The 25,158-nt window shown below is 34.9% G+C and overlaps 1 protein-coding gene across 3 annotated transcripts in view; it reads left to right on the top strand.

Moving 5' to 3' along the window:
* Window positions 1-25,158, top strand: part of MGAT5 (alpha-1,6-mannosylglycoprotein 6-beta-N-acetylglucosaminyltransferase) — a 376,800-nt gene that overhangs the window by 279,282 nt on the left and 72,360 nt on the right. For all 3 annotated transcript variants that reach the window (XM_051985774.1, XM_051985775.1, XM_051985776.1), the window contains exon 12: window positions 1,540-1,673. In XM_051985774.1, the coding sequence (XP_051841734.1) occupies window positions 1,540-1,673 (134 nt within the window). The remainder of the gene's footprint in view (window positions 1-1,539; window positions 1,674-25,158) is intronic.

Raw genomic sequence — 25,158 nt, forward strand, 5'->3', positions numbered from 1 at the left:
TGTCATTTCCTGCTACACTCCCCCACCTCTCCATTTCCCTCTCTCTTTCTATCTCTCTGTCTGACTCTGTCCCTCTCTCTGTCCCTCTCCGTCTGTCTGTCTGTAGAGACAGAGAGAGAGAGAGAGAGAGAGAGAGAGAGAGAACTAGAGAGAACAGTAGTCCTGTCCTCTTTTCTTCTCACTTGAGAAATTTATTCTGTTGTGTACTGTTCTGTAAGCTACAGGCATTGTAATCGCCTCTGGGCACTTGTTCAAAATCTCAGAAATGAAATAACAGATTGGCTAGACTGAACCAAACTCCCCCGTCACAACCCTATTATCTCCTCATTCTGTCACCCCCATTAGGCAAAAGCCTGGGAGACCAGATGATGATAACATTTTATTTATGTATCTATCTCTTTCATCTGAGCTCTTCACTGGATTTTGCCAACGTTAAGTCATTCGTCTTTGGGTGATTAATTTGAGAATGAGGTTCAGGTCTTTACACTTCTCCAGTCCAGTGCTTTAGTCCATGGGGCATGCTCCTAATGTTTTAAAGAGTACCAGAACTGGCTTTGTGGAGGCATCTTTGCAGAGAAAGTCTATGAAATGATTGCCCTTCTCCTCTTAATCTGTAGATTAAAATAGTGATCATTGTGGGAATGAATGTGATTAACCCCCAAGTGTGTTATGTTTAATGAATATGCTTCATTTACTAGGAAGAATTTGATCTAAATTATTCATAGCCCAGCAAGAGAAAGGCAGTTTAGCAAATAGTAAAAAGCATGCTGGATTTGGAGTCCTGTCTCTGTCAAGTCTTAGCCCCATGTGGCTATAAGCAAGAGATTCCACTGGATCTTATTAAGACAAGGCCTTTGAGGGATCCTTGGGATAGATAGGTGTACAAGGGAAAGAATTTTGAGAATCTTTGCTTAATCAACTGAATTTTTCCTTTGTTCATGCTTCATTTGTTGAGCTTCCTCTGAAGATTACAGGCATAGGATATAAATGACGTCCTTACTGAATTATTCTTGGCCAAAGTCAAATACAAAAATATAGTAGTGTTCAGAGCCTAGAGAATGACAGGGAGATACTGAAAAAAGTCTTTTCCCACAATTGTATAACAGATTTTGGTCTCAGTTTTGTTTGTTTTTTTCTTCTTTGTAAGGTATGGTTTAATCTATTGCCTTATCCTCCTAATTTATTAGCAGTTAGGCAGATAGGAAATCCTTTCTTTTGTCATTTTAGTCTATAGACAGTGCCTTGATGAGGGGTCAGTAAGAAATGTATCTTAATGATTCTGAGACATCACTTCTAGGTGTTCAGAGGACATGGGAATTGGGCCAAGGTTAATGCACAATAGAGAAAACCATTCCTGTTTGAAAGCCTGCAAGGGATAAATGTGAAGCAGAGGAAAGGATTGGGGTAGCAAAAGAAAGTCTTCATTCTTATGTTATTACATCAAATTAGGGTAAATATAAACATTTAAGCCCTGTGTATGTATGTTTTTTATCATTATACTTATAAAAGCATAAACCTCTATTACTTTTTTTTTAATAGCCCACACACCTGACAACAGCTTTCTGGGATTTGTGGTAGAACAGCACCTGAATTCAAGTGATATCAAGCACATTAATGAAATCAAAAGGCAAAATCAGTCCCTTGTATATGGCAAAGTTGATAGCTTCTGGAAGGTAAGTCTGATTTTTTTTTAATATTCAATAACATGATTAAATTTTCTTCTAGGGAACAATTAAGCTAAATTCTCAGGTCATAATGTGATTTTCTTTGAAGTAAACACAAATATTAAAGAATTTGAAAGCTGAGTATTAGGGTATCAAATAAAGGTCGTCCTTCCTTCTCCATTTATTCCATATAGAAATGAAGCTATTCTAGCTTCTTGACATACATTGCTTTGAAGTGTCCCTGTCAAAAATAATGAGTGGGCCAGGCCTGGTGGTGCATGCCCCTCATGTCGGCTGCAAAGACAGTACATCTCTGACTTTGGGAATTCTGAGCTGTATAAGGCTGTGCCATCAGGTGTCTGCATTTGGTTCAGCATCCCTTGCTGAGTCCCCTTGAGTGAGTAGAGGGCCAACAAGTTGTTGAAGGAGGGGCAAAGCAGCCCAGTCGGAAGCAAAGAAGGTCAAAGCTCCCATGCTGATCAGTAGTAAAATGGTGCCCGTGAATAATTCCTGTATTTACAACTTGGATGACAAAGGAAGTTCATTTGTTTTTGTTTCTTTTTTTTGTTAAGTAGATTTTTAAGTTGTTAGCCTTCTAGTACTATGTAGAAAATAATTACTAGAGCTGAGAATGATTCTTTTTCCAAGAAGTCTTGGGTTCTGTTTTCTCTGGGCTTACATTCTAAAGACCTGAAACTTCTTTAGATTGGGTAAAGAGCTCACCTTCCCGTCCTTCAGTTTAGTCATCACCAGCTAAACAGTGAGAGGCTTTAAAGGCCTGTCAGGCCTCAGTACTCTGCAGCTTACTTAGGTCAGTAATGGACAGATTTCAAATTGAGACCTTTGGTACAAAAAGAATTTGTGATTGCATATATTATTGCTAAGAACCCAATACATTCTTTCTCCTCTCCTGGAATGGTTTCTAATACTGATTTATTAGAACATATTAATGGTAAAAGCAAGAGAAACATCAGATTGAATGATATACTGACAGCCACTCAAAAAGCATTTTAGCCTCAAAACACACAGGTAGGTGTAAGTTACAGTAAACCAATTTATTAAGGCAGAATTGGTTTCTGGGTTATAAAATCCTTGCCTACCTATGTATTTTTGGTTGTTGTTTAGTCATTTTTCAGTCTTGTCTGCCTTTTTGTGACCCTCTTTTGGCATTTATTTCTCTAGTTCATTTTACAGATGAAGAAACTGAGGCAAGTAAGGTGAAGTGATGTGCCTAAGGTCACACAGTTAAGTGAGTGTCTAAGGCCTAATTTGAACTGAGGAAGACGAATCTTCCTGACAAAAGGTCCCATGCTAGATCCATTTGTTATATACATGTACTCCATATAATATTTTCCCAGAATGATCAGTAAGATTCTTTGAATTAGAAAATGTTATAGCTAAGATATTACGAATGCTTTTAGAACTAAAAAGGGTTTCATGCTCATAGTTTGTGCTTTTTCTTTTTAAAGCAGTGTATAAGAGGAGGACAGTTTTTTATATCTTAATACTAATGTCTTTCTGGGATGCTGAAGTATAATGAATAGGGGAGTAGCTGAATTAAATCAAGAATTGGAAGAGAAGCTAATTTAACTAACCCAGAGTAGCTGTCTTTGTTATAAAGAACCCATATTTTCTATGTTTTCTAATACATATTATTCCTGTCATTTTGAGTCAATGTGGCAAAAAGTTGCTTTAAATTTAACTTGGGTATATGAATAGATTTCAGGGATCCTTGACCTTAGTTGGGAGAAAATAGTATCTTTGTTTCAATGTAATTGGAGTCTTGTGTAATCCTTGGAATTTTATTTTATTTAAGAGAAAAGACAAGTTGTTTTGTTTGTTTTTTTTTCCCTGAAAGGGGTTGTACAAACTTTATTAGATTGCCAAATGTTGGAGTATTACATGTGATGGTCCAGGACATACTCTTGCTTGAAAGGAAAGACTTCCTTTCTGTTTGCAAGGCTACCATCTCATAGTTTTCTCTCAAGTGAGCACTAATGTGTTGGGGAAGAGTATTTGGTTTACAAAGGGTTATCTTATAAGGTTTCCATGTAATTATACTTCTTTATTTACTGACACTAAATGCTGATCTAATACCAAGACATTTTTTAGCTGAGACTGATAAGAAAAGAAATATTTCTTGTTCCCCTTCTCAATTAGGTTGTGAAATGAGATCATAGGTAGAATGGTGATGTTTTCATGGGTGACTTAAAATACAGAAGGTAAAAGAAAAGAGGTGTATATTAATCTCATCTTTCTTTCTACTTTCCCATCTACTCTCAGGCAAGGATGGGGAAAAGCTTGGTTATATTGATTTGACCTTGAAATTTTATTGTTCCTGTCTCTACATTTGAGTCCTACTTTCTGCCAGGTGACTTTGACAACCTTCTCAGTTTCACAGCTAGAAGGAACTATTACTCTAAAATCTCTTAGGGTCCCCCCCCAAAAAAAAGAGATAGATGGTATAGAGAATGGATGGGTGGATGGATGAATGGTATATAGATAGATAGATACTCAACACATACATAGAAAGAAAGGAAAAAAGAAAAGAATGAGTGGAAGGAAGAAAGGAAAGAAAGAAAGAAAAAGAAAGAGAAAGAAAAAGAAAGAAAGAAAGAAAGAAATGCTATAAGGGCCAACCAAAATCCCTAAAATATTATTTCCTTGGCATAAATATTTGAAAATAGTCTAAAAATCCCAAGGTGTTAAAATTTTCTTCAGTTTTATAGGCAGTGTTTACTCCTCAAGCATGAGAAAAGGCAGGCTAATCCAATGTCTAAGTCAGTTTGATTTGTTTCAACACCAGAAGTTTGAGATGTGATTTTGACTTTATTACATCATTCTAGTTTTGTATGCTGGGAGAGGCCCAAACAGATGTAGCACGTTTTGAAATTTAGCATAAATATAGGACATATTCTTGAAATTTTGAACACAACACAGTGTGTAGGAGTTTGGTTTCTTTTTCCAAAATGTTCCCATCTCAGAGCATCCAGGGAACCAAGTACAAGGAACAGATGTTCTTTTTAAAATGAGTGTTACTCAGGCCACAAATTTGTGTTGTTGCTATTAACATTAGAATGAGCTACCCTTGAAGGTTGTGGGATCTTCTCTCCTCCACCTCTCTATTCCACCCCTCTCACATCCCTTCCACAAAATAACTTTATGAAAATAAATGGCCGTTTTCCTTAAATTGTTTAAATAATTAGTTGCCTAAAGGTAGGGAAGTGGACCAGCTGAACTTTGGTGGTACCATTTTGATTTAAGATTCTTGGGATTATCTGTGCTTATGAACTTCAAGGGAAGACATGCTCAGACAAGTGAGAGGTATGTCCCTTTGGGGAACCAAGGAACCTGTTAATTGAGGTTACTCCTAACCTAACCCACCAGTATAACTAACTTAGACTCCTTTTATCCTTCTCCAGGGCCAGGTACTCTGACTATGCAATGTATTCATTGATCTCAAAGCTTCCAAAGGATATAACTATGAAAAGAGCTCTCTCAAAGAAAATAGAATTTTAAGTGCAATATCATTCCATTTATCTTGAATTTGTGGGGTAAATTTGCCACATAATACTGACTTAGTTCAAAGTTCCAAAAAACTTTATCATGCTTTTTTTTTTTTTTTTTTTTTTTTACAAATATAGTAAATATTTATTCAGTGATTTGATCACTTTTTGGTGGGAATATTTCTAAAATTAAATAATCTAGAATAATGTCACTGAAAAGATCCTGAGAGAAAATCTAATTTTACAAATGAGTTAATTTAAACCTAAGGAAAAGGCCATATATCTAGTTAGTGACAATCCTAGGACTAGCACTCATTTAGTCTTAATTCCTTTCCCCCCCTTTAAATGTATCACATGCTTCCCCTGCCTTCTTAAGCAGAGCATATAACATAGTTTCACTTTCTTTTGAAGATTTATCCATCATTTTCAACACAATTTATTACATTCTGTTATAATAAACTAAAATTCCTATTTTTGGGGGGATATTAGAACTATTTGCCCTTCCAATGTATGGTCTTAGACTGGTGTCATTTTAGTTCTTATATCTCATTTTGTTTTTTATAGTTTTTATGTCTTTTCTAAAATTATAAAGTTATTGGTCGTTATCAAAGTTTCTGTGGTAGCATTTCCCTTTCCCTTTACTAATTTGCTGTTTCTAACTATTTGTACTAAGAGAATGAATAACCAAGAATATCATCCATATGTGAAAACAGGAATAAATGGGCTTGGTGCAAAGGCCCAAGGGAATCTTATCATTAAAGTCCCAAATTTCCAAGGAATGGACCTTTTGACTTCTATTTTGGCTCTTTTACTTATTTCTTACTAGTATTCCAGAGAGTTTAGAAAGATAAACTTCTAGATTAAGTCAATTTAATTCCAGTCCTTAGATTTTATAATTATTCAGCTTAACTTTTCCCAGGAACAACTTGTCTGCTGAAGGAGACCTAATCTTATCTCCTTCAAAAGCAGCTCCCTATGGCTACATAAGAACAGAAACCTGCAGAAAAGAATTATGCAAAATTATAAAAACATCTTGTTTCATTCCTTTCAATCAGTTGTTCTTTTTGATGCAGCATTAGGCCTTTGCCTGCAGTGAAGACAAAAGAGGTTTGAGAGAGGTTAAATAGAAGAGTGCCTCAGTTTCTTAGCTTCCCTGTTGAAAATGCTTATAATAAGCATGTGACTTCATTAGTGCCCCGCTGCTACATAATTAAGGTTCTAATTTCTCGAAATCAACATTCATCTTCAGATCCCACCATCAGAGGCTAATCCTTGTCACCCTTGAAATTTATACAAGGAGTTGCCATTGATTGCAACAGCAAGTGTGTGCCCCAGCATCTCTGTAAATGCTCCCAGCTTGTGATCGAACTGTTTCTTTTGGAAAGGATGGGTTGTTCACAGTTTTAAACCTGCAATTGGGGTTTCCAGTTGACTGATTTGCTTTTTAGAATAATAATGTTCCAACCTCCTCTTTCCTCTTCCAGTAAGAATTCATACTGCTGCAATAAAGTTGTTTATTCTTCATTTTCCAAGAGGACAAATAACATCATGAGATGATGTCTTGCTTTATGTGTGAATTGGATTTCAGTGAGGCAGAATTGCACAAAGTCATCAGTGGTCAGAAGGACTCTTTAGCTTAAGTCTTGATTAAATATAGTGTGGGGGATTTTGTTCTTCATCCCTGAAGGGAGCAGGAGCAAAAAAAAAACCCTCTGGAACAACCTTCCGTGATTTCACCAAGATTCCTAACCTAGTAAAGGCAGGGAAAGGCAGTCATTCAATATGAATTACATCAGTTTTTATAGTCCAGTTACTTGCCAATTTGCCCAATCCGAGTAAGGAAAGTGGTCTGTAATTTTTCAAAGGCTAAAGGACTGAGAATTCATTTTTGTGCTTGGTTTTTGACTATCCTCTGGTAGCATTTAGTTCTCTGTCCACATATCAGTTTGGGAAGATCTCAAATGTCTTGACCCACACCTGTAGAAGTGCCATCAAAAAACACAAACACTTGCACTATGATAAGTACTGAAAAAACAATCCCTGCCCTCAACAAATTGGCATTCTACTGGGGAAAGACTGTACATTTTTAAAAAGCTAAAGGAGAAGAGCAAGCAGAAAGTATCCAGCAAGGGGGCATTTTGGAGAAATCCTGAGCTGTACAGCCTGGTGGCAAATGAAGAGAGTGCTAACCTGGGTGTCTTCCTTAACTGGAGATGGGAATAGGAGGAACCTGTACTTCTGAAGTATGCCTTCCTAGCCTGAAGTGAGCTTCCAAAATGAAGTTGCTTGGCCATGATTGAGAAATCTGGGAGGTTCAGCCTAGTTTAGAAAACTAAAGGTCCACACTTTGATCCCATTGATGGTAGACAAGACTGACTGCAAACAAAATGACAACTAAGAATTCAGATTTTTAAAATTTTACCTCTTTTTCCCCTTAGGCTTTTGATTCCCTTTTGTACTTATTCTCACCTCTACTTCAAGGGTCTAGGACCCACCCCCCACTTCAACTTGTTCTCCTTGGGCAGCATTTCAGTTCTATTACCAATTGGTCTTTCTTATGTCCTTTCCTAAAGAATTCTGTCCATTCTCTACCTTTTAAGGTAATATCTAGTAATCTGATCAACTGAATTGGGGTTTAGAGTGGGTTTTTGTAGTACTTTTTTCCCAGGGATATTTACATTTCTTGTAGAGGATTCATAGAATTATTTTTTTTAATATAAGAGTCATCTTTACTACTGAGAACATTAAGCATGGTGTGCCATGCAAGTGGGACAGAAATTTTAAGTCAGGGAAACCACTTGTCATCCCTCAAGTCATACTACTACTTCAACTTCATATTACATTAACTCTAGTTATAAATCCAGAGACTCCAAACCCTTTTTCTTAAATCTAAGAATCCCTCAAGCAATCTAAGACACTGCTTACCTATCCTGGAATAAACTTGATATCTGAATTTATTTTACCTGATGTCCACTTTTCAAAATGCTAGACTTAGAGACTGTTTTATTCATGTCCTTTCTTCTCTTCTCAGATGCCCACATAGATATAAAAATATATTGAACAATACATTCAAGAGTGGAAAATAAAGCACCAAAATGTACAAAAATATTGTTAGTAGTTCTTTTTGTAGTCATAAAGACTCAAAAGTAAAGGAGAGACTATCAACTAGGGAATGGATGAATAAAATGTTACTTGAATGTAATACAAAGGTTCTTAATTTTTTTTTTTTGTTTGTTTGTGGATCCCCCTTTGAAGACTATGGGCCACTTAGAATAATGTTTTTTAAATGCATAAATAATAATATGTATGATTACAAAGCCAATTATGTTGAAATACAGTATTAGGATATTAAAAAAAAAAACTTCCCAAAATTCAAAACCCCTGATGGAATAGAATATCATGTGGAATGATGAAAGAGAAGTTTCAGAGAGAGACCTGAGAAGACTTGTATGAACTGGGGCAGAGTAAAGTAAGTAGAACCAGGAGAATAATTTATACAATTACAACGACATTGTAAATACAAAAATTTTAACTTTGTTTGACATAATAACCAACACTGACTGAAGGTAAACCATGTTCTCTATATTAAAGAGGAGATGAACTTGTAATACACATTAGAGTCGTGGACTCATTTTGGACCTGGCCAAAACAGGAATTACATTGTACTTGACTATGTATATTTATTACCAGAATTTTCCCTCTCTTTCTCTTTTTAAATGAAAGAGGAGAGGTAGGAGCAAAAGGAAATAAATTATTGTTCGTTGAAAAGTAATTTAATTTCTTAAAAGAAAAAAGTATCTGAAAAACAGCAAAACAAATGTCAACTTTAAGCAAAATTGTAAAGATGACAGTGTCTTTCTTTGCCCCATTTCTTTCTTTCACAATATTTTCTTTTATTTGTATACCTGCTGCCCTTCATCTAATTCATAGAAATACTCTGGGATCTTACCCAGATATGCCTTTCTTCTCCAACATTACACTCTCTTTTTTCTCTTCTAAGAGCTCATGAGGGCAGGATAGGCTAGACTGAGTAATCATAGTTGCTGGCCTCAGCCCCTATAATCTGGAAAATTCACGCAAAAATTTTTGGCTCTCCCTTCTTACCAGGAAAGAAGTCTGAATTATTATAATATTAAAAGATAAAATACTTTAATATTACATAATTCTATACATATATTTTATGCATTTCTGAGTTTCTAAACTTTTTCTCTATCATCTGCTGGGCTTAATATATGGTCTGTTGCTTCCACAAAACTCCTCAAAAATTTCAATTTAATTTCTTAAGACAACTTGTGATGTATTGAAACCATAAAAGGGATAACTATAGAGCTTAAAGGCAACACATTACTTTCTGGAGAGATTAGTGGGAACCAAAACAAAACCCTAATTTTGGGAGGATATTGGATACTAGCAGCAAAATAAAGCAGAAATTCAAACACAGGGCAGGAGAACAGGGAGCCAAGTTATTGGAAAAGTGGTACAAAGTGGTAGGTTGTTCCTAAGATCCTAGACAAATTATACTTATCAATTCAAGAATAAATTTCTAATATTGGTGTATAAGCATGTGGGATAGGCCAGTGGGGTTATTTTATTTTATTTTTTTAGCAGAAAGGGAGTTTTTATGTTGCTATTCAAGTAGTATCTACTCTACTTCAAGCAACGCTCTCCCAGACAGACAATACAAAAACCAAGTGGCAATTACTCCAACTATGAGAAGGAAGAATACCTAAGTATTGAGGGTAAGTTCTTCTGGTATAAACACTGAGGGCCCAAAGAGGTCTCTGGGGTTTAGCAGGAAAATGGAATGTATTCACAAAGCCAATCACTTGCTTGGAAGGGCCTATGGCCCAGCCAGCCAATGTACATCCTGAGGGTGGAGCAATGCTGGTAGGTTCCAAATGGCTGCCTGCTCGTGCAATTCTAATAGCACTGGGATGAGTTCATTTGTAGCTTAGTAAACACAGCTGTTGTGGTTGTAATTTGTCTCCAGACTCTTTACTATGACTCCAAAACTAACAGTTTGGCAACAGAGATGGGAATGATGGTGGTTTAGGGATGGGAAAAGAAGTTGTTCTCTGAGAGGAAGAGAAGAACAGAGCAGCTGTCAGTGAATGAAGGCCTTCGAAAACAATGCAGTGCTGGGGAGAAGTTTTAAGAAAAAGGAGGAGAAAAGGGAGGGAGGGAGGAAGGAAGGAAGAAAGAAAAAGGGAGGGAAGGAAAGAAGGAAGGAAGAGAGGAAGGGAAGGAAAGAAGGAAGGAAGAGGGAGGAACGAACAAAAGAAGGAAGGAATGAAAGTAGGTAGGGAGGAGAAAAAAAGAAAGAAAACAAATTCATCTATTCACAAAAGACATTACTGGAGGGAGCAAAAGCTACCACATTTGTGTTGAAATGGTTGACTAAGGAGGACTAATGTGTTGAAGTGCCCTATGGTATTGGAAGAAGCCAGAGAAGTGACATCTAATGTTATCTGGAAGGCACTAAAAGATCACTCACTCTAGGGATGGGAGAAGAGATATTAAGATTGTTTTTAAACTTGAAGACAGACTTAAATTTCTCTGAATTTGAAGTTATTGAAGAGGCTTGACTTCCGAATTCGATTAGACACTGAGTTAGAACAGGTGAAATATCAGTTTGTTTATGAGATTTTTTTTTCTAAAGCAAACTGAGTAGGAAATTATTGGAAATGTGACCTATAGGGAAATTTTGTTTTGGATAAGAGTGCAGGGCACAGTCTGAGTTATTCTGAAAACACTGTCCACAGCATGAAAAGACTTAATGGCTCTCAGTGACTCTAGGCAACAAATGGTCACTTGAGGGGTGTTCTTAATATCAAATGTTTGTCATGGAAGCTGTGCATGCCCCCTGAGTGTTCCCACACTAATTCCTGTAACTGACTACAGCATTGCAAGAAATGTCTTCTACCTCATGCTCACAAAGGCTGTGGAAGTCCTGAGGATGAAGGGCTAACATTTTTTAAGACAAGAGAAGAGAATTTATCTCCCCTTGCCTGAATTCCAAGAAGGCTTGCTTCACGTAGGAAAAAGAACATAACTACGCTATATTTTTAATTTGGAAAATTAAATCAAAATTAAAGAGCTACAATTTGATAATGGGGAAATATTATACTGTTCTTATCCTTACAAGATTGCAAAGTGGAGGAGCTCACAGATATATTCACATCTACACTTGCTTGATAGTTAAGCCCCTCTGCTGTTGTTCAGACATTTCAGTTTTGTCCAACTCTTTGCGACCCCATTTTAGGGTGTTCTTGACAAAGACCCTGAAATGTCTTGCCATTTCTTTCTCGGGCTCATTTTACAGAAGTATAAATGACAAGTTAAGTGACTTGCCCAGCATATAGATATTATGTATTTTGGGCTAGATAGGAACACAGGAAGACAAGTCTTACTGATTCTGAGCCCACTGGGCCACCTTGCTGCCCTTGAGTTAAGTTAGTAGAATGAAATAATAGTTGCAGAATCAGTGAGAAAGGTGACACATAAAGATTTCTGGTCTCTCTCAAAGGTAGTCAGGATCAGGGTAAAAACCATTCCTGGGATTAGAAACTGTAAATCTAGGAGGTTTGTTTGTTTGTTTTTGTAATTTCATTAATGTTAGGTATTCTCAAGAGGAACTCTCTCTACTGAAGCAGATAAAGTCTTATATTGAGTAGCAGGGTTATCTTCTGCCTTAGTACAGGGGGCTCCCCATTTCTGTGAATGTGCACTCCAGTTTGTAGCTCTCAGATTCTCTAACATCTTTCAAACCACAGGATCTGTTGCACAGGCAGTCTTTCTTGACTCTCTATCCTTCCCCTTTCTATTAGCATCCTCCTACCCTTGAACTTGCTTTGTATATGCTTTGTATTATATAAATATATTCTTGAAAGTAAGCCTCTGAGGGCAGGAACCATTTGGTTTGATCTTTGAGAACTGGAATTTGAGACCTTCTAATTTGGAAACCAATTCTTTTTCCACTATATTGAGTTGTCTCATAAATCTATTTAATAAATCAAATTAATCTGTTAGGCAGCTAGATGGCATAAAGGATAGAGCACTAGACTAGCCTCTCTTTCCCTTCCTTATTAGTGGGAGCAAAATAAGTAAAAAAAATGAGAGAATGGACACTTGTACATAGTGTTTTCTTCAATAGATATATGCTAGAATCACTGGATTCACTAGATATATATAAACACCAGCTGTGTATAAAGATATACAGATGTATATAAACTAGGAAAACAGATGTATATAGATATACATACATAGAGATAGATGATTATACAAATATTTGCACATATGTAGTTCAAAGAAATGAACCAAACATTCCTTGTCCTTAAGGTGCTGGAAATAGGGAGGGACTACTGGGAGAAATATAATCCATATACAAATAAATATAAATATGTGCAAAGCATTTCTTTTCAATGTATAGCATGGTGCTTTGTACTTTTTGTTTCTTCCCATGAGTAATAACTGCTAAAACATTTGAAGACTAAATGAATAATTTTTTCCTAAAGTCTGGAAAGCATACACTTGCTTTTGTTGGAACCCAATTTATCAGTGAACAGCAATTTTGATATAGGAGCCACAAGGCAAAACTGTGTGATGGTTTAGCTAAAGAATATGGACTGAGCATAGTCTGCTTATGCTGAGTTTTAGGGGAAGCCAGAATGCACATTTTCCACATTTTTACTCTGAGAAAAATAATTATAACATTTGAAAACTGTCAAAAAACAGAATTAGAAAATATTAGATCTAACTTAGTAATGTGCTTCTGAAATAGTATTTAGCATTTATAGAACTTTTTATTCTTAAAAGGTTCTTTAAATGCTATGTACACATATGCATCATACTTTCTTGATGATATTTCAAGTCCTCTAAAATCTGGCTCTCACCTCTCTTTCCATTCCCTTTTCTTATTATTCCATATGTTTTCCATTTAACTTACACTTGGCCTTTTTGCCTTCTATGATGTTTCATCTCCTGCCTCCATACATTAGTACAAGGGGCTTCTATTTTTGTGAATGTGCATCCCTATCTCTAGCCCTTAAGCTCTTTTCCCATCCTCTAAGTGACAGGAACTGCTGCACAAAAGTCTGTCTTGACTCTCTGTCCCTCCCCTTTCTCATTAGCATCCTCCCATCCTTGAACTTGCTTTGTGTTGTATACATGTTATTTCCCACCCCCACTCATTTTTTTTAATAACTTTTTATTGATAGAACTCATGCCAGGGTAATTTTTTTTTTACAGCATTATCCCTTGCATTCACTTCTGTTCCGATTTTTCCTCTCCCTCCCTCCACCCCCTCCCCCAGATAGCAAGCAGTCCTTTACATGTTGAATAGGTTACAGTATATCCTAGATACAATATATGTGTGCAGAATTGAACAGTTCTCTTGTTGCACAGGGAGAATTGAATTCAGAAGGTATAAATAACCCGGGAAGAAAAACAAAAATGCAAGCAATTTATATTCATTTCCCAGTGTTCTTTCTTTGGGTGTAGCTGCTTCTGTCGATCTTTGATCTGAATTAACTCTCTTTATTGAAGAGATCCACTTCCATCAGAATACATCCTCAAAGAGTATCGTTGTTGAGGTATATAATGATCTCCTGGTTCTGTTCATTTCACTTAGCATCAGTTCATGTAAGTCTCGCCAGTCCTCTCTGTATTCATCCTGCTGCTCATTCCTTACAGAAAAATAATATTCCATAACATTCATATACCACATTTACCCAACCATTCTCCAATTGATGAGCATCCTTTCATTTTCCAGCTTCTAGACACTACAAACAGGGCTGCCACAAACATTTTGGCACATATAGCCCACCCCCACTCATGAATGTAAACACTTTAAGGGTAAGAACAATTTGGCTTGATCTGTGTATCTTTAGTATTCATCATAATACTTTGCACATTTTTAAAAATCAGAGCTGTGATTTTAAGGTAACTTGGTGACATAGTTGACAGAACACTAAACTCAAAATCAGGAGGATGTTGATTAATCACATAACTTCTATTTCAGCCTCAATTTCCTCACTGGTTAAAATGGAAAACAATTGTAAATGCCAAAAAGATTTGTTGTGAAGCTCAAGTAGTAGCATATATGTAGTAGTTCAACTAGAGGTATATTTGCTCTAGAAACATTAAAATGTTATAAAAACACTTGCTACTATTATTACTTCATCAGTATGGGGAACTCCCAGTGAAAAAACTCCAGTTACCAAATCAGAACTGGACCTTCTCTGAAACTTCTAGGAGAGAGTTTGAAGACAATTGAAAGTTTTAAATATCTTTTTTTTAAGCTGAGGCAATTGGAGTTAAGTGACTTGCCCAGGGTCCCACAGCCAAGAAGTGTTAAGTGTCTGAGATCAGATTTGAATTCAGGTTCTCCTGACTTCAGAGCTGGTGCTCTATCCACTTCGCTACCTAGCTGCCCCCAAGTTTTAAGTATCTTGCCTAGGATCTCATTGCCAAAAATTTAGTTTGAATCCAGATCTCCCCAACTCAGGATCTCTGTGCCTACCCTTTATTTCAAGCTGACTATCAATTTGCTCAAAGTGTGCTTAACATACATTTGTTACATGTAATTTAATAAACTCTGTAATGTACCAACCTGAAAGCAGAATTGATCTGTGTTTGGAGGAAATAAGAAGTTGACTTCTCTCTGTGACTGTCCAAGTCTCACTACGAAGGAAGCCAAGACTTAAAGAAAGTTCAATGGTCATACAGATTTATAATCTTAACATTGGTTGTCCCTCATATTTGTCTAATTTCTGAGAGTCTTTCCATTTGTGTATCATTTTTTCCTATGTGCAAAAGGACCTTCCTTTTTCTTAAAGTGTTTATCTAAAACTTAAATACAAAAGAAAAAAAAAAAACAGAAAAAGAGGAAAAAATTTTTTCATGTGCATAGCAGAACATGAGACAATTCAAAATATGAAACAATGCATTTATATTTCTATATATATATACATATATATACATATATATAATATACATATTGTATTTGCTGATCTTCTCTTTGCTTCCTTGTAGGTTTTCTTTTGTTCTTTGCTGTGTACTTTTTACTTTATTCATTTTTCCCTCTTTCCTACCTCCCTCATTTCCCCTAAGCAGACTACAATTAAGTGCAGATGGATATATTCTACATACATAGAAATATATGTATGTATTTATATATATGTATACGTGTACACACAAATATATGTATGTAATATATATAAAGATATACACATACATGTTCATAGATGGCTATAACCATATACATATACATTCATATACATCTATTTAAGGTTATCTTATGATTTTCTATCCTCTAGTTCTCTGAAGGTGAATAATTTCCTTCTTCTTAGGTACAAGTCTTTCCATATTTTTCTAAATCCACTAACTCATCATTTGCCATACCACAGCAATATTTCAACTTATACTATCTAATTGTTTTAAATAGTCTAAATAATATTGATTAATATGGCTGACATATAGTATATTTTCCCTAGTTTTCTCTTCTGATTGAATCTATTTTCACTTTATCTGAAAAAAGAATCTTCCTTAGCTCTAGGGTAGATTGCCTTCAGAGCCTCCAGTCCCAAAGTTAAAAACCAGTGTGCAATGAAATCTCTATTTCAAAAAAAAAAAAAAGTTCAGATTCTGTATTGAATCCTACAATGTCTTAGATCACCACAATGAAAACTTTTCTCACCTAAGAGAAACCTAGATGAGAAACAGCCCAACTCTATTGATCCCAAATTTAAATGAAATTAAACTCCCTCTAAAGACTAAATAGTTTTGACTCTATGATTAATCAAAACCAAAATAATTTATTAAGGCCCCAAATTTGCATATATTTTGTGCAAAAAGAACTGTACAAACATTATCTATATTTGGGTAGTTTATAATCAAAAACATAAACTACTAGCATACCCAAACATGTGAAAAATATATAAACAAAATAAAATTAGAAACAACACAAAAACACAGGCAGGAGACTTTTTTAAAAATTGTGTGTATGTGTGTGTGTGTAAGGTCTATGTATTTTTGGTAGGTTACAACGATGGCAGAATACTAACTATTACTATCAGTTAATGAGATGCAGAATCATGTGTGGCTTATCCACTTGTTTTATTCTCTATCACACCTCATAGATCCACTAATGAAGTGGAGAGCTAGGCGGGTGACTGTGGGAATGAGCAGAGCAGGACAAGGGAAACTCTTGGGGAAGGGGGAACATCAGACCTGCCCTTTTTCATCCTTGAGAGAAAGCTCATGTTGTACCTTCTGTGACAGACAGGTGAGTAACAGACAGTAGACTTCATTCTCTGCTGAGATTTAACTAGGTCTCCCTTTAGGTCACTTGGATTAACATAGACATTTAGACTTCTTCCTCTCTCTCTTTTCAACTCCTTTGGCTTCCAATTGCCTCAGGGCTCAAATAAAAATTGTTTCTCTGTTTGGCTTTCATTGTTCTTTATAACCTAACCCTCTCTTATCTTTCTAATCTTACACTTTACTCTCCAACACATACTCTAAGACCCAGTGATGCTGGCCTCTTGGCTATTCCATGAACAAGATACTCCATCTCTCAGTGGGGCCATTTTCTCTGACTGCCTCCTGTGCCTGGAATTCTCCACCCTCTGACTGTTGATCTTCCTGACTTCAAGTCCCATCTAAAATCTTATTTTCCATAAAGAGCCTTCTCCAACTGCTCTTAATTCCAGTGCCTCCCCTGTCTTATTTCTTATTTCCCTTGTATATGGTTTGCATTTGTTTTCATATTGTCTCTCCTGATGGTTTTGTGAGTTCCTTGAGGGGAGGACTGTCTCTAACTCTTAGCTCTTAGCACAGTGTTTGGTACACTTTATATTTTGATCGATTGATTTGATCTTGCTAAAACAGTAAACAGTGTTTCAGTTCTGTTCATGTCAGTGTCCAGGAGGGTTGCACATAATTCTAAATGTTTTGCAAATTAGAGCTCTCAACAGGTTTGAAAATGAGAACTCCAAATTCCCCTAAGAGCTTGTCCTTAAAGAGAGACATGTATTTTTCCTTTGTTATTTGTTTTTTAGTGATAATATTAATATGAAATCATTCAAAATGGGATAATTGAAACCACTGGCAATTTGGATAACAGTTCAAAAATGTGAAGCAGGAACATGGTAGTTTCATTGGGAAATTTCTTTGCAATTTGAAGAAAACATTTTTTCCCTGAATTATATTGCCACATGTTTAAGATTGGAAAGATCTTGTTGGGGGAGGGAGAATTACAAGGAAAAAGATATTCATAGACCCTTTGTAGATGTTGTCAAATCAAATTGACATTAGCTATATTTCCTCTATTCTTCAGAATCAAATAGGGACTAGAGGGCCCTTCTTGTTTTGCTTATGCATTGTGTTTAATAATAATAATGATTAAAAATTTTCAGTTTTCATTGCACTTTCTTCACCATAACTCTATAAGTAAGTAGTACAAGTATTATGATCCCCATTTTGTAGATGAGGAAATTGAGAGTCAAAGAATTTGTGATTTTCTCAAGGTCACATGAGTAGTGCAAGGACTTCTAATCGTGTCTTTTCATTTCTGTTTTATTACTTTTTCTACAAGGTCATGTTTTTGCCAAATATGAATTCTGAAAAGAATAGTTAAGAAAAGACATAATGAACCAAACTACCAGTCAAGACAAGTTTTCCTACCAAAGCCTCCATGATGGATCTGTTTTCTCCCCTTCGCTTTTACTTCTGATGTATTCAGAAATTATTTAATTCAGGTGGTCTCACAATCATCACTGATGAGGAAACTAACATAGTTGATTGGTCCAGTTTGCTTCTTGCCTTAAAATTAAGCTTAATAATATTCTTATAATCTGTTTGGATGTTTTCAATGGAAAACAATGTCTACATGTAGACTTTAAATATATAACCATATAAGTTATATGGGATAATTAGCTCTGTTAAGATGATGAAGAAATAATGGGTCATAGAAAAGATAATGACTATGATTGTGTTAGCTCATTTCTTCCTACTAAGGTAGCATAATTCCTGAAATATTCTAATTTTTTGATATCTTCTCCCACACTCACACTCTTCTCTCATTTCTGTTCTCCTCTATCTGCCCTTTATTCCTTATTTTTTCCTCCTATTTTCTTATTTTATTAGGATCTCATACTTAGCCTGTTGTTAAGAAGAATAAACAGTGATGAATGAAATAGTTTTGTTTGATTTTGTGGGTAAAGGAATTCATAATGCATGTGTTTTTTAGCCTGAAAGATTAAAAAAAAAAAAAAAAAGTTAAACTCTCAAACATGTTATCTGTTAGAGTATTTTATATTGTTTTAGTGGCTTCTTGCATGCATCACTTGACACCAGGGTCAAGTATTTTCTTCCAGTTTTGTTCCTTCAGACTTAAAATAAATAGAAAGTTGCTTTACCCAATAGATATGAAGCTTTAGGAATATTCATAGAGTAAGCAATTTCTCACCCTCAGAAGGAGAATGTTACAGTAATTTTCTAGGACTTCACTTAGCCACTTGGATAAGAAGTTAAGAAGGTTTTTCTACTGGGCGCATCTTGAAATAGAAGTAGTCTTCTGGTACCTGAAGACAGAAAGAAAGTATATTTGCTATTATCAGTAAGAATTGTCCAACTGAACATCTGGATGGAGTTGAGCCGAGGAAACATGTATTTTAAACACCTCCCAGTAAAAAAATAATCTGACCATTTTCATGCCAGCAAATACCTAAATGAAAGTCCAGGAAATGATTTGTATTGCATATAGGCTGCTTCCCTTAATTGGTGGTCTCATTTTAACCCTGCCTTGGAATCTACATTTCCTTTAAGAAAAGGGGAGGAGGAAAACATACTTTTGATTTAGAGCTTAAATGGATATTAGACATCATCTAATTCAATCCTCCTCACATTATAGGTGAGGTAATTTAAGATTAAAAGATGGAAGAACAGGTTGCCCAAGTCAAAGTGATAGTTCATGCCATATCCAGATGTAGAACCAAGATGTCCTGACTCCCATTACTCTTTATGCCTTATAGAATAGACATATTTGCCATATATCATATAGTATTTCTGTTGTTCTCTAAAGTTTAAAAGAAATTCTGTCAAATTTGGACCTACTTAGATATTTTGGTCTAGTTAGTGGAAAGTGCACTGGGCTTGGAGTTAGAAGACTTGAGTTCAAATCTTGCCTTTACTGCTATCTCTGTGACCCAGAACAAGTTACTTAACCTTATATTCTATGAGGAGAAATAATGTAGATACAAAGAGGTATAACTAAAAGTATATATAAAATGTAAAATAATAATAAGCAAATGAGCAGAGGAATGACCCAGGTGTTGGCAGCATTTTAGCTGTATTTTTGAGAATTGTGTTATTTGTCATTCTTAATGTTAATGGGGATGACTGGTTACCTTAATGAATCCCTTTATGCCTTCCTAAGCAATGTTTATTCTTTTCAGTACCTTTCCTCTTATTCCTTAAAGACATTTGGACTTGTCCATCCAACTTGGAGCTGAAATGTTCCATAGATGTGTCTCCCTTTGGAATGTGAAATTCTTTGAGAGCCGGGATGGTCTTATTGTGCTTTTAGCACAGTGTTCTGCATATAGTGAGCACTTACTAAATACTTCATTCAACATTTCTTCATTCATTCAATGCCATTAGACTTTAGCAACCTCTGCGAATAGGGATATGAGAAGATCTGAGAAGTTGAATACAGCAGTTCCATGTTGTTCCTTCGAATTATTATTTTTTTCTGAGACCAGATCAGAACAGCAGCATGGCTGGTGATGTTCATGAGTGTCCAGGTGAATGCTTAATTTTTTTTGCCTTATTAATAAAATTAAAACAATTTTCAGACACTTTAGGTTGTAATATTGTACATGGTTCTAGTTGCAGTTAAGTTACATTGAAACTTTTTTTTTGACTCTCAGGTGTTGAATATCACTTTTCAAAGTTCCTTCAAATTCTGATGATGTACAGAAGATGATACTGAAATGTATATTGTCTTTTGGTGTTTTTTTTTATATCAATCTCAGACTTGTCTTGAAGAATTTTAAAAGAAAATTATTTTTTAAACTCTTTTGAAAGTTTATTTTTCTATGGATTTCTGAAGATTTTTGAACTATGTATATGAAGCAACAAACTAGAGCTTTTTAAGTTTACTTGAACTTAGGCAGGAGTCCTCAAACTTTTTAAATAGAGGGCCAGTTCACTGTCCCTCAGACTATTGGAGGGCAGGACTATAGTAAAAATAAAAACTTTGTTTTGTGGGCCTTTAAATAAAGAAACTTCATAGCCTTGGGTGAGGGGGATAAACATCCTCAGCTTCTGCATCTGACCCATGGGCCATAGTTTGAGGAATCCTGACTTAGAGGCTTCTTTTTTGACATTATTAGACTGCAAGTGCTAATTAATATTAAAATCTATTTTTCTGCTATAGGCTGACTGAATTTAACTTGTTCACTTCAATTGGGCTGTAATGTGCAAAATATAATAAGAAAACAACAGAAGAAAAAATTGGGGGAAGGATTTTTCTATTTCTAAAAGGAATATGAGTTTGCAAAATGAATCCTAGCTTATACGGCCTTTTCAGTTCTTTCAGAACACTGTGCTTTTACCCATTAGGTGATGGTGTCTGATTATATTGGCATTAGCCCAATAATTCCATTTATGTAAATATCTGTAATTCCCTACACTTGCCAGTATTTTAAGCATAATTTTATGAAGTTTGTAATACTACTTTAAATATCAGTTTCATTATTTTAAAAAATTGAGAGGCAGCATAGCAGAATAAATAGCAAGTCTTAAAACCATAAACACCTGGATGCAAATACAACCTCTTGACCTATACAAACTTGGGTGGAGGGGATGGAAATAGAGGTTAATTAACTTTTTGGTTCTCTATTAAACTCTATAAGATTATGAGTTTTAAAGAAAGCACTACCTTTCATTGATGAAAAGAATTTACTTATCTGGGAGTTCCCTCTAGCAATGAAATTGCAGATCTGGTTTCTATTCCAAATCCTAAAGAATTTTTACTTATTTAACCCTCTCAATAACTAATGTTATTGTCATTATTGTCATTGATGTATGAGATATGTTAGTATTATTATTTCAGTTTTTAAAGTTTAAGAAACTGAAAGTCAGACATAAAACAGTTAAAACTACTTAAACCAGAACTCTATGGGTTTCAGTTTTTTCATCCGCAAAAATGAAAGGTTTGGACTAAATGATCCTAAATCTATGATCCTCTGGCTGTTGAATAGTCACATTTCCATATTATATATGTGTATGTATATGTGTGTGTGTGTGTGTGTATATATATACGTAGAGGGAGAGGGGAGGGAGGGAGGGAGAAAGAGAGAGAGAGAGAGAGAGATTGTTTAAAAGTATAGTTAAGTATTATGAATCTAACTTAACTGTTAAAACTTAGTTCCTTAAATTTTTCTATCTTTCTCCTACCTATAGATGAACTCTAGACATTTTCATAGCTTTTGATTCTGTGTAATTCAGTTTGCACTTGGCCCCTACTTAGAAAGAATTAATTGCCTTTTTATCACAACTTTGCTATTCATTGGGAGCACTAAATATCCCTCAGCAGCAAGTAATTTCTCTTTTAAGTTGATTCACCTGTCTACTGCTGAACCAGACCTCTACAATTCCTTAATAACTAACATTTAAATAGTGTCTTAAAGATTGTAAAGGCTTTGTGTTTTCCCCCCATTTTCAGATGGGGAAAGTGAAGCCTGAGAAGGTTAAATGATTTGCTCAGGATCAGTCACATCTAGTTAGTTATCTGAGGCTGGATTTAAATTCTGATAGTCTGACTCCAGAATCCAGCATGATATTCATTATACAATCATCTAAATGCCTTTTGTCTTTTTCTTGTCCCTTTCTTCAGTGGAAGAAAACTCTTTTTAAGGAGAATACATAAGACATCACTGTTTGATCTGAACTATTCCTTATTTATTTAGAATTCAGAACTCCTCTTTCCCAGTAAAGGGTGATAATAAATAATAGTTAATATACATATGGCTTACTGTGTGTCAGATACTATGCTTAACTACTTTATAATTATTATTTCATTTGATTCTTATAATAATATTGAGAGATAGGTGCTATTATTATCCTCATTTAAGAAATGAGGAAACTGAGGCAAAGAGGTCCAGTTATCTGTCTAAGGTCACACAGCCTGAAGCTGAAATTAAACTTTGGTTTTCCTGACTCATGCAATATGTTACCTAGCAGTTTGTTTGGGTTTTTTGTTTGTTGTTATTATTGTTTTTATAGCTTTCAAAGTTCTTTTTTGTTGTTGTTTTTGTTTAGTATTTTATTTTTTCCAGTTATATGTAAAGATAGTATTTAATATTCATTTTTATAAGATTTTGAGTTCCATATCTTTCTACCTCCCTCTCTTCTCTTCTCTCACACCAATTCAACGAGCAATCTGATATAAGTTTATACCTGTGCAATCATGTTAAACATATTTCCATGTCAGTCATGTTGTGAAAGAAGAAACAGGATGAAAGGAAAAAGCCACAAAAAACAAAGCAAACAAAAAAGTGAAATAATGTGCTTCAATCTGTATTCTGAATGTTTGGTTCTTTCTTTGGACAGTATTTTCCTTCATAAGTCATTGACTCAGCATCAATTCATATAAATCCAGATTTTTCTGAAATTTGCTCATAATTTTTATAGCACTATAGTTTTCCGTTACATTTATATATCACAACTTTTTTCAGCCATTCCCCAATTGATGGGCATCCCTTCAATTTCCAGTTCTTTACCACCAAAAAAAGAGCTGCTGTAAATATTTTTGTATATATAGGATTTTTTCACTTTTTTATGATACTTTTGAGATTCAGACCTAGTAGTAGTATTGCTAGATCAAAGCATGTGCACAGTTTGAGTGCTCTTTTAGTATGTTTCCAAATTGCTTTCCAGAATGGCTGGATCAGTTCACAATTCATCAACAATGCATTAGTATCCCAATTTCCCCACATCTTCTCCAACATTTATCATTTTCCTTTTCTGTCATCTCTTAGCCTTAGGAAAGGTGTGAGATGGTACTGAGAATTGTTTTAATTTGCATTTCTCTAAGTGATTTAGAGCATTTTTATATGACTATAGATAGCCTAAATTTCTTCAGCTAAAAATTCTCTGTTCATATTCTGTGACTATTTGTTAATTGGGGAATGACTTGCATTCTTATAAATTTGACTCATAATATATTTGAGAAATGAAAGCTTTATCAAAAACACTAGCCATAAAAATTGTTTCCTAATTTTCTGCTTTCCTTCTAATATTTGTTATGTTGGTTTTGTTTATTCAAAAAAGCCTTTTAGCTTAATAGAATCAAAATTATCCATTTTTAATTACATAATGTTCTATATCTTGTTTGGACATAATTTTTTTCCTTCTCCATAGATTTGACATATAAACTATTTCTTGCCCTTCTAATTTGCTTTTGCTTTTAACTTTTATGTCTGAGTCATGAATCCATTTTCACCTTATATTGGTAAGCAATGTGAGATGTACAACTCCTCTTCTTAATTTTTCATATATTTTTAAATCACTTAGCAAACCAAAATTATGATTAAATGAAAACAAACAGATTTATTCTCACTTGGGGGAAAATTTAGGTAGTTTCTAAATTTCTGTGATTAGCATTAATTTTTCTTATTCTTTAAATTTTGTTATATTCCATTCCAGTTTTGTCAAACTCCTCAGTAATCATAAGAGGCGATGACTGAAGCATTGATGAAAATATGGTTTATTAGGAACAATTATCTAGAAATGTGGAATCTGGACCTTGGAGCTCCAGGTCCCTAAAGAATCCCTAAAAAAATCTATGGTGGAGCAGACTAGAATGTTTGGGGTGTGTGTGTGTGTGTGTGTGTGTGTGTGTGTGTGTGTGTGTGTGTAAAAGGATATCTATATGTGTACACATATTTACTTACATATATTAAAGGAAAACAGGAGTATTTAAAGTTTTTTATTGCCCAAATGAAGGAAAGACCATATTTGAGGTGGAGCAACACAGAGGGACTCTATCTAAGGAGCTTGGAAATTGTAGAAGAGTCAAGTGCCTTCAAAAGAAAAAAAGGAAAAGAAAATGAGATCTTGATAAATGCTTCAAAGTAGAACAAATCAAAGTATTCCCTTCCTCAGGGAACAGAAATACATAAGAAGGTATGAGGTTTCAGAAATACAGAAAAAATGAAAAAAGCTTCAGTGGGAGCTGTGACAATCATTGGATAGTATAACTTGGAAGCTGAGAAAAGTCCTTACTAGTTTTTTTTTTTTTTTTTTTTTTATTGTCATCAGTAAACCATATCCTAAGAAGCCCATAGAATTGTATCACTAGAACAACAAAGCAAATCTTCAAATGCATATTGAGACAAAAATAATGATTAGATAACTTAATGATGAAAGTTTCTTTTAAGCATGGACCTGGAGGATGCACTATTAGAGAGTAGCTGTCAAGAAGAAAAATGACTGGTTGGCCAGGCCCTTTGGTGAAAGTTCATGGAGATGAAAGACACTAAAGTGAGCGTGTACGTAGCATGAAAGTTATGGAGCCATAAATATTGAAGAATGTATACACGAGACCAAGAACACAGGAAAAGGTGTGTATATATATATAGTCCACTTCTCAAAAACAAACAAACAAAACTGTGATATGAGAATATCTGAGGTGATTACTAGGTTTTGGAAGTTTTTTGGAAATGATGGAGACTCCTTACTAAAATAGAATTCAAGTGAGTCCTGGAATACCAGGACCTGTGAATAATACATAGAGTCTATACTTTCATTTGGCATAGAAACATATACTGTCTTATTCAATAGTGTTTCTTCTATTGTTTTGAATCCTTGTTGAAATATTGGTCTTGCTTAATTTTTCTTTTTTAAAAAATATTTTTTATTTTTCAAAATATATGCAAAGCTAGTTTTCAACATTTATCCTTATAAAATTTTTTGTTCCAAAT

Source organism: Antechinus flavipes, chromosome 3 (assembly GCF_016432865.1).
Source record: "Antechinus flavipes isolate AdamAnt ecotype Samford, QLD, Australia chromosome 3, AdamAnt_v2, whole genome shotgun sequence".
NCBI lineage: Eukaryota > Metazoa > Chordata > Mammalia > Dasyuromorphia > Dasyuridae > Antechinus > Antechinus flavipes.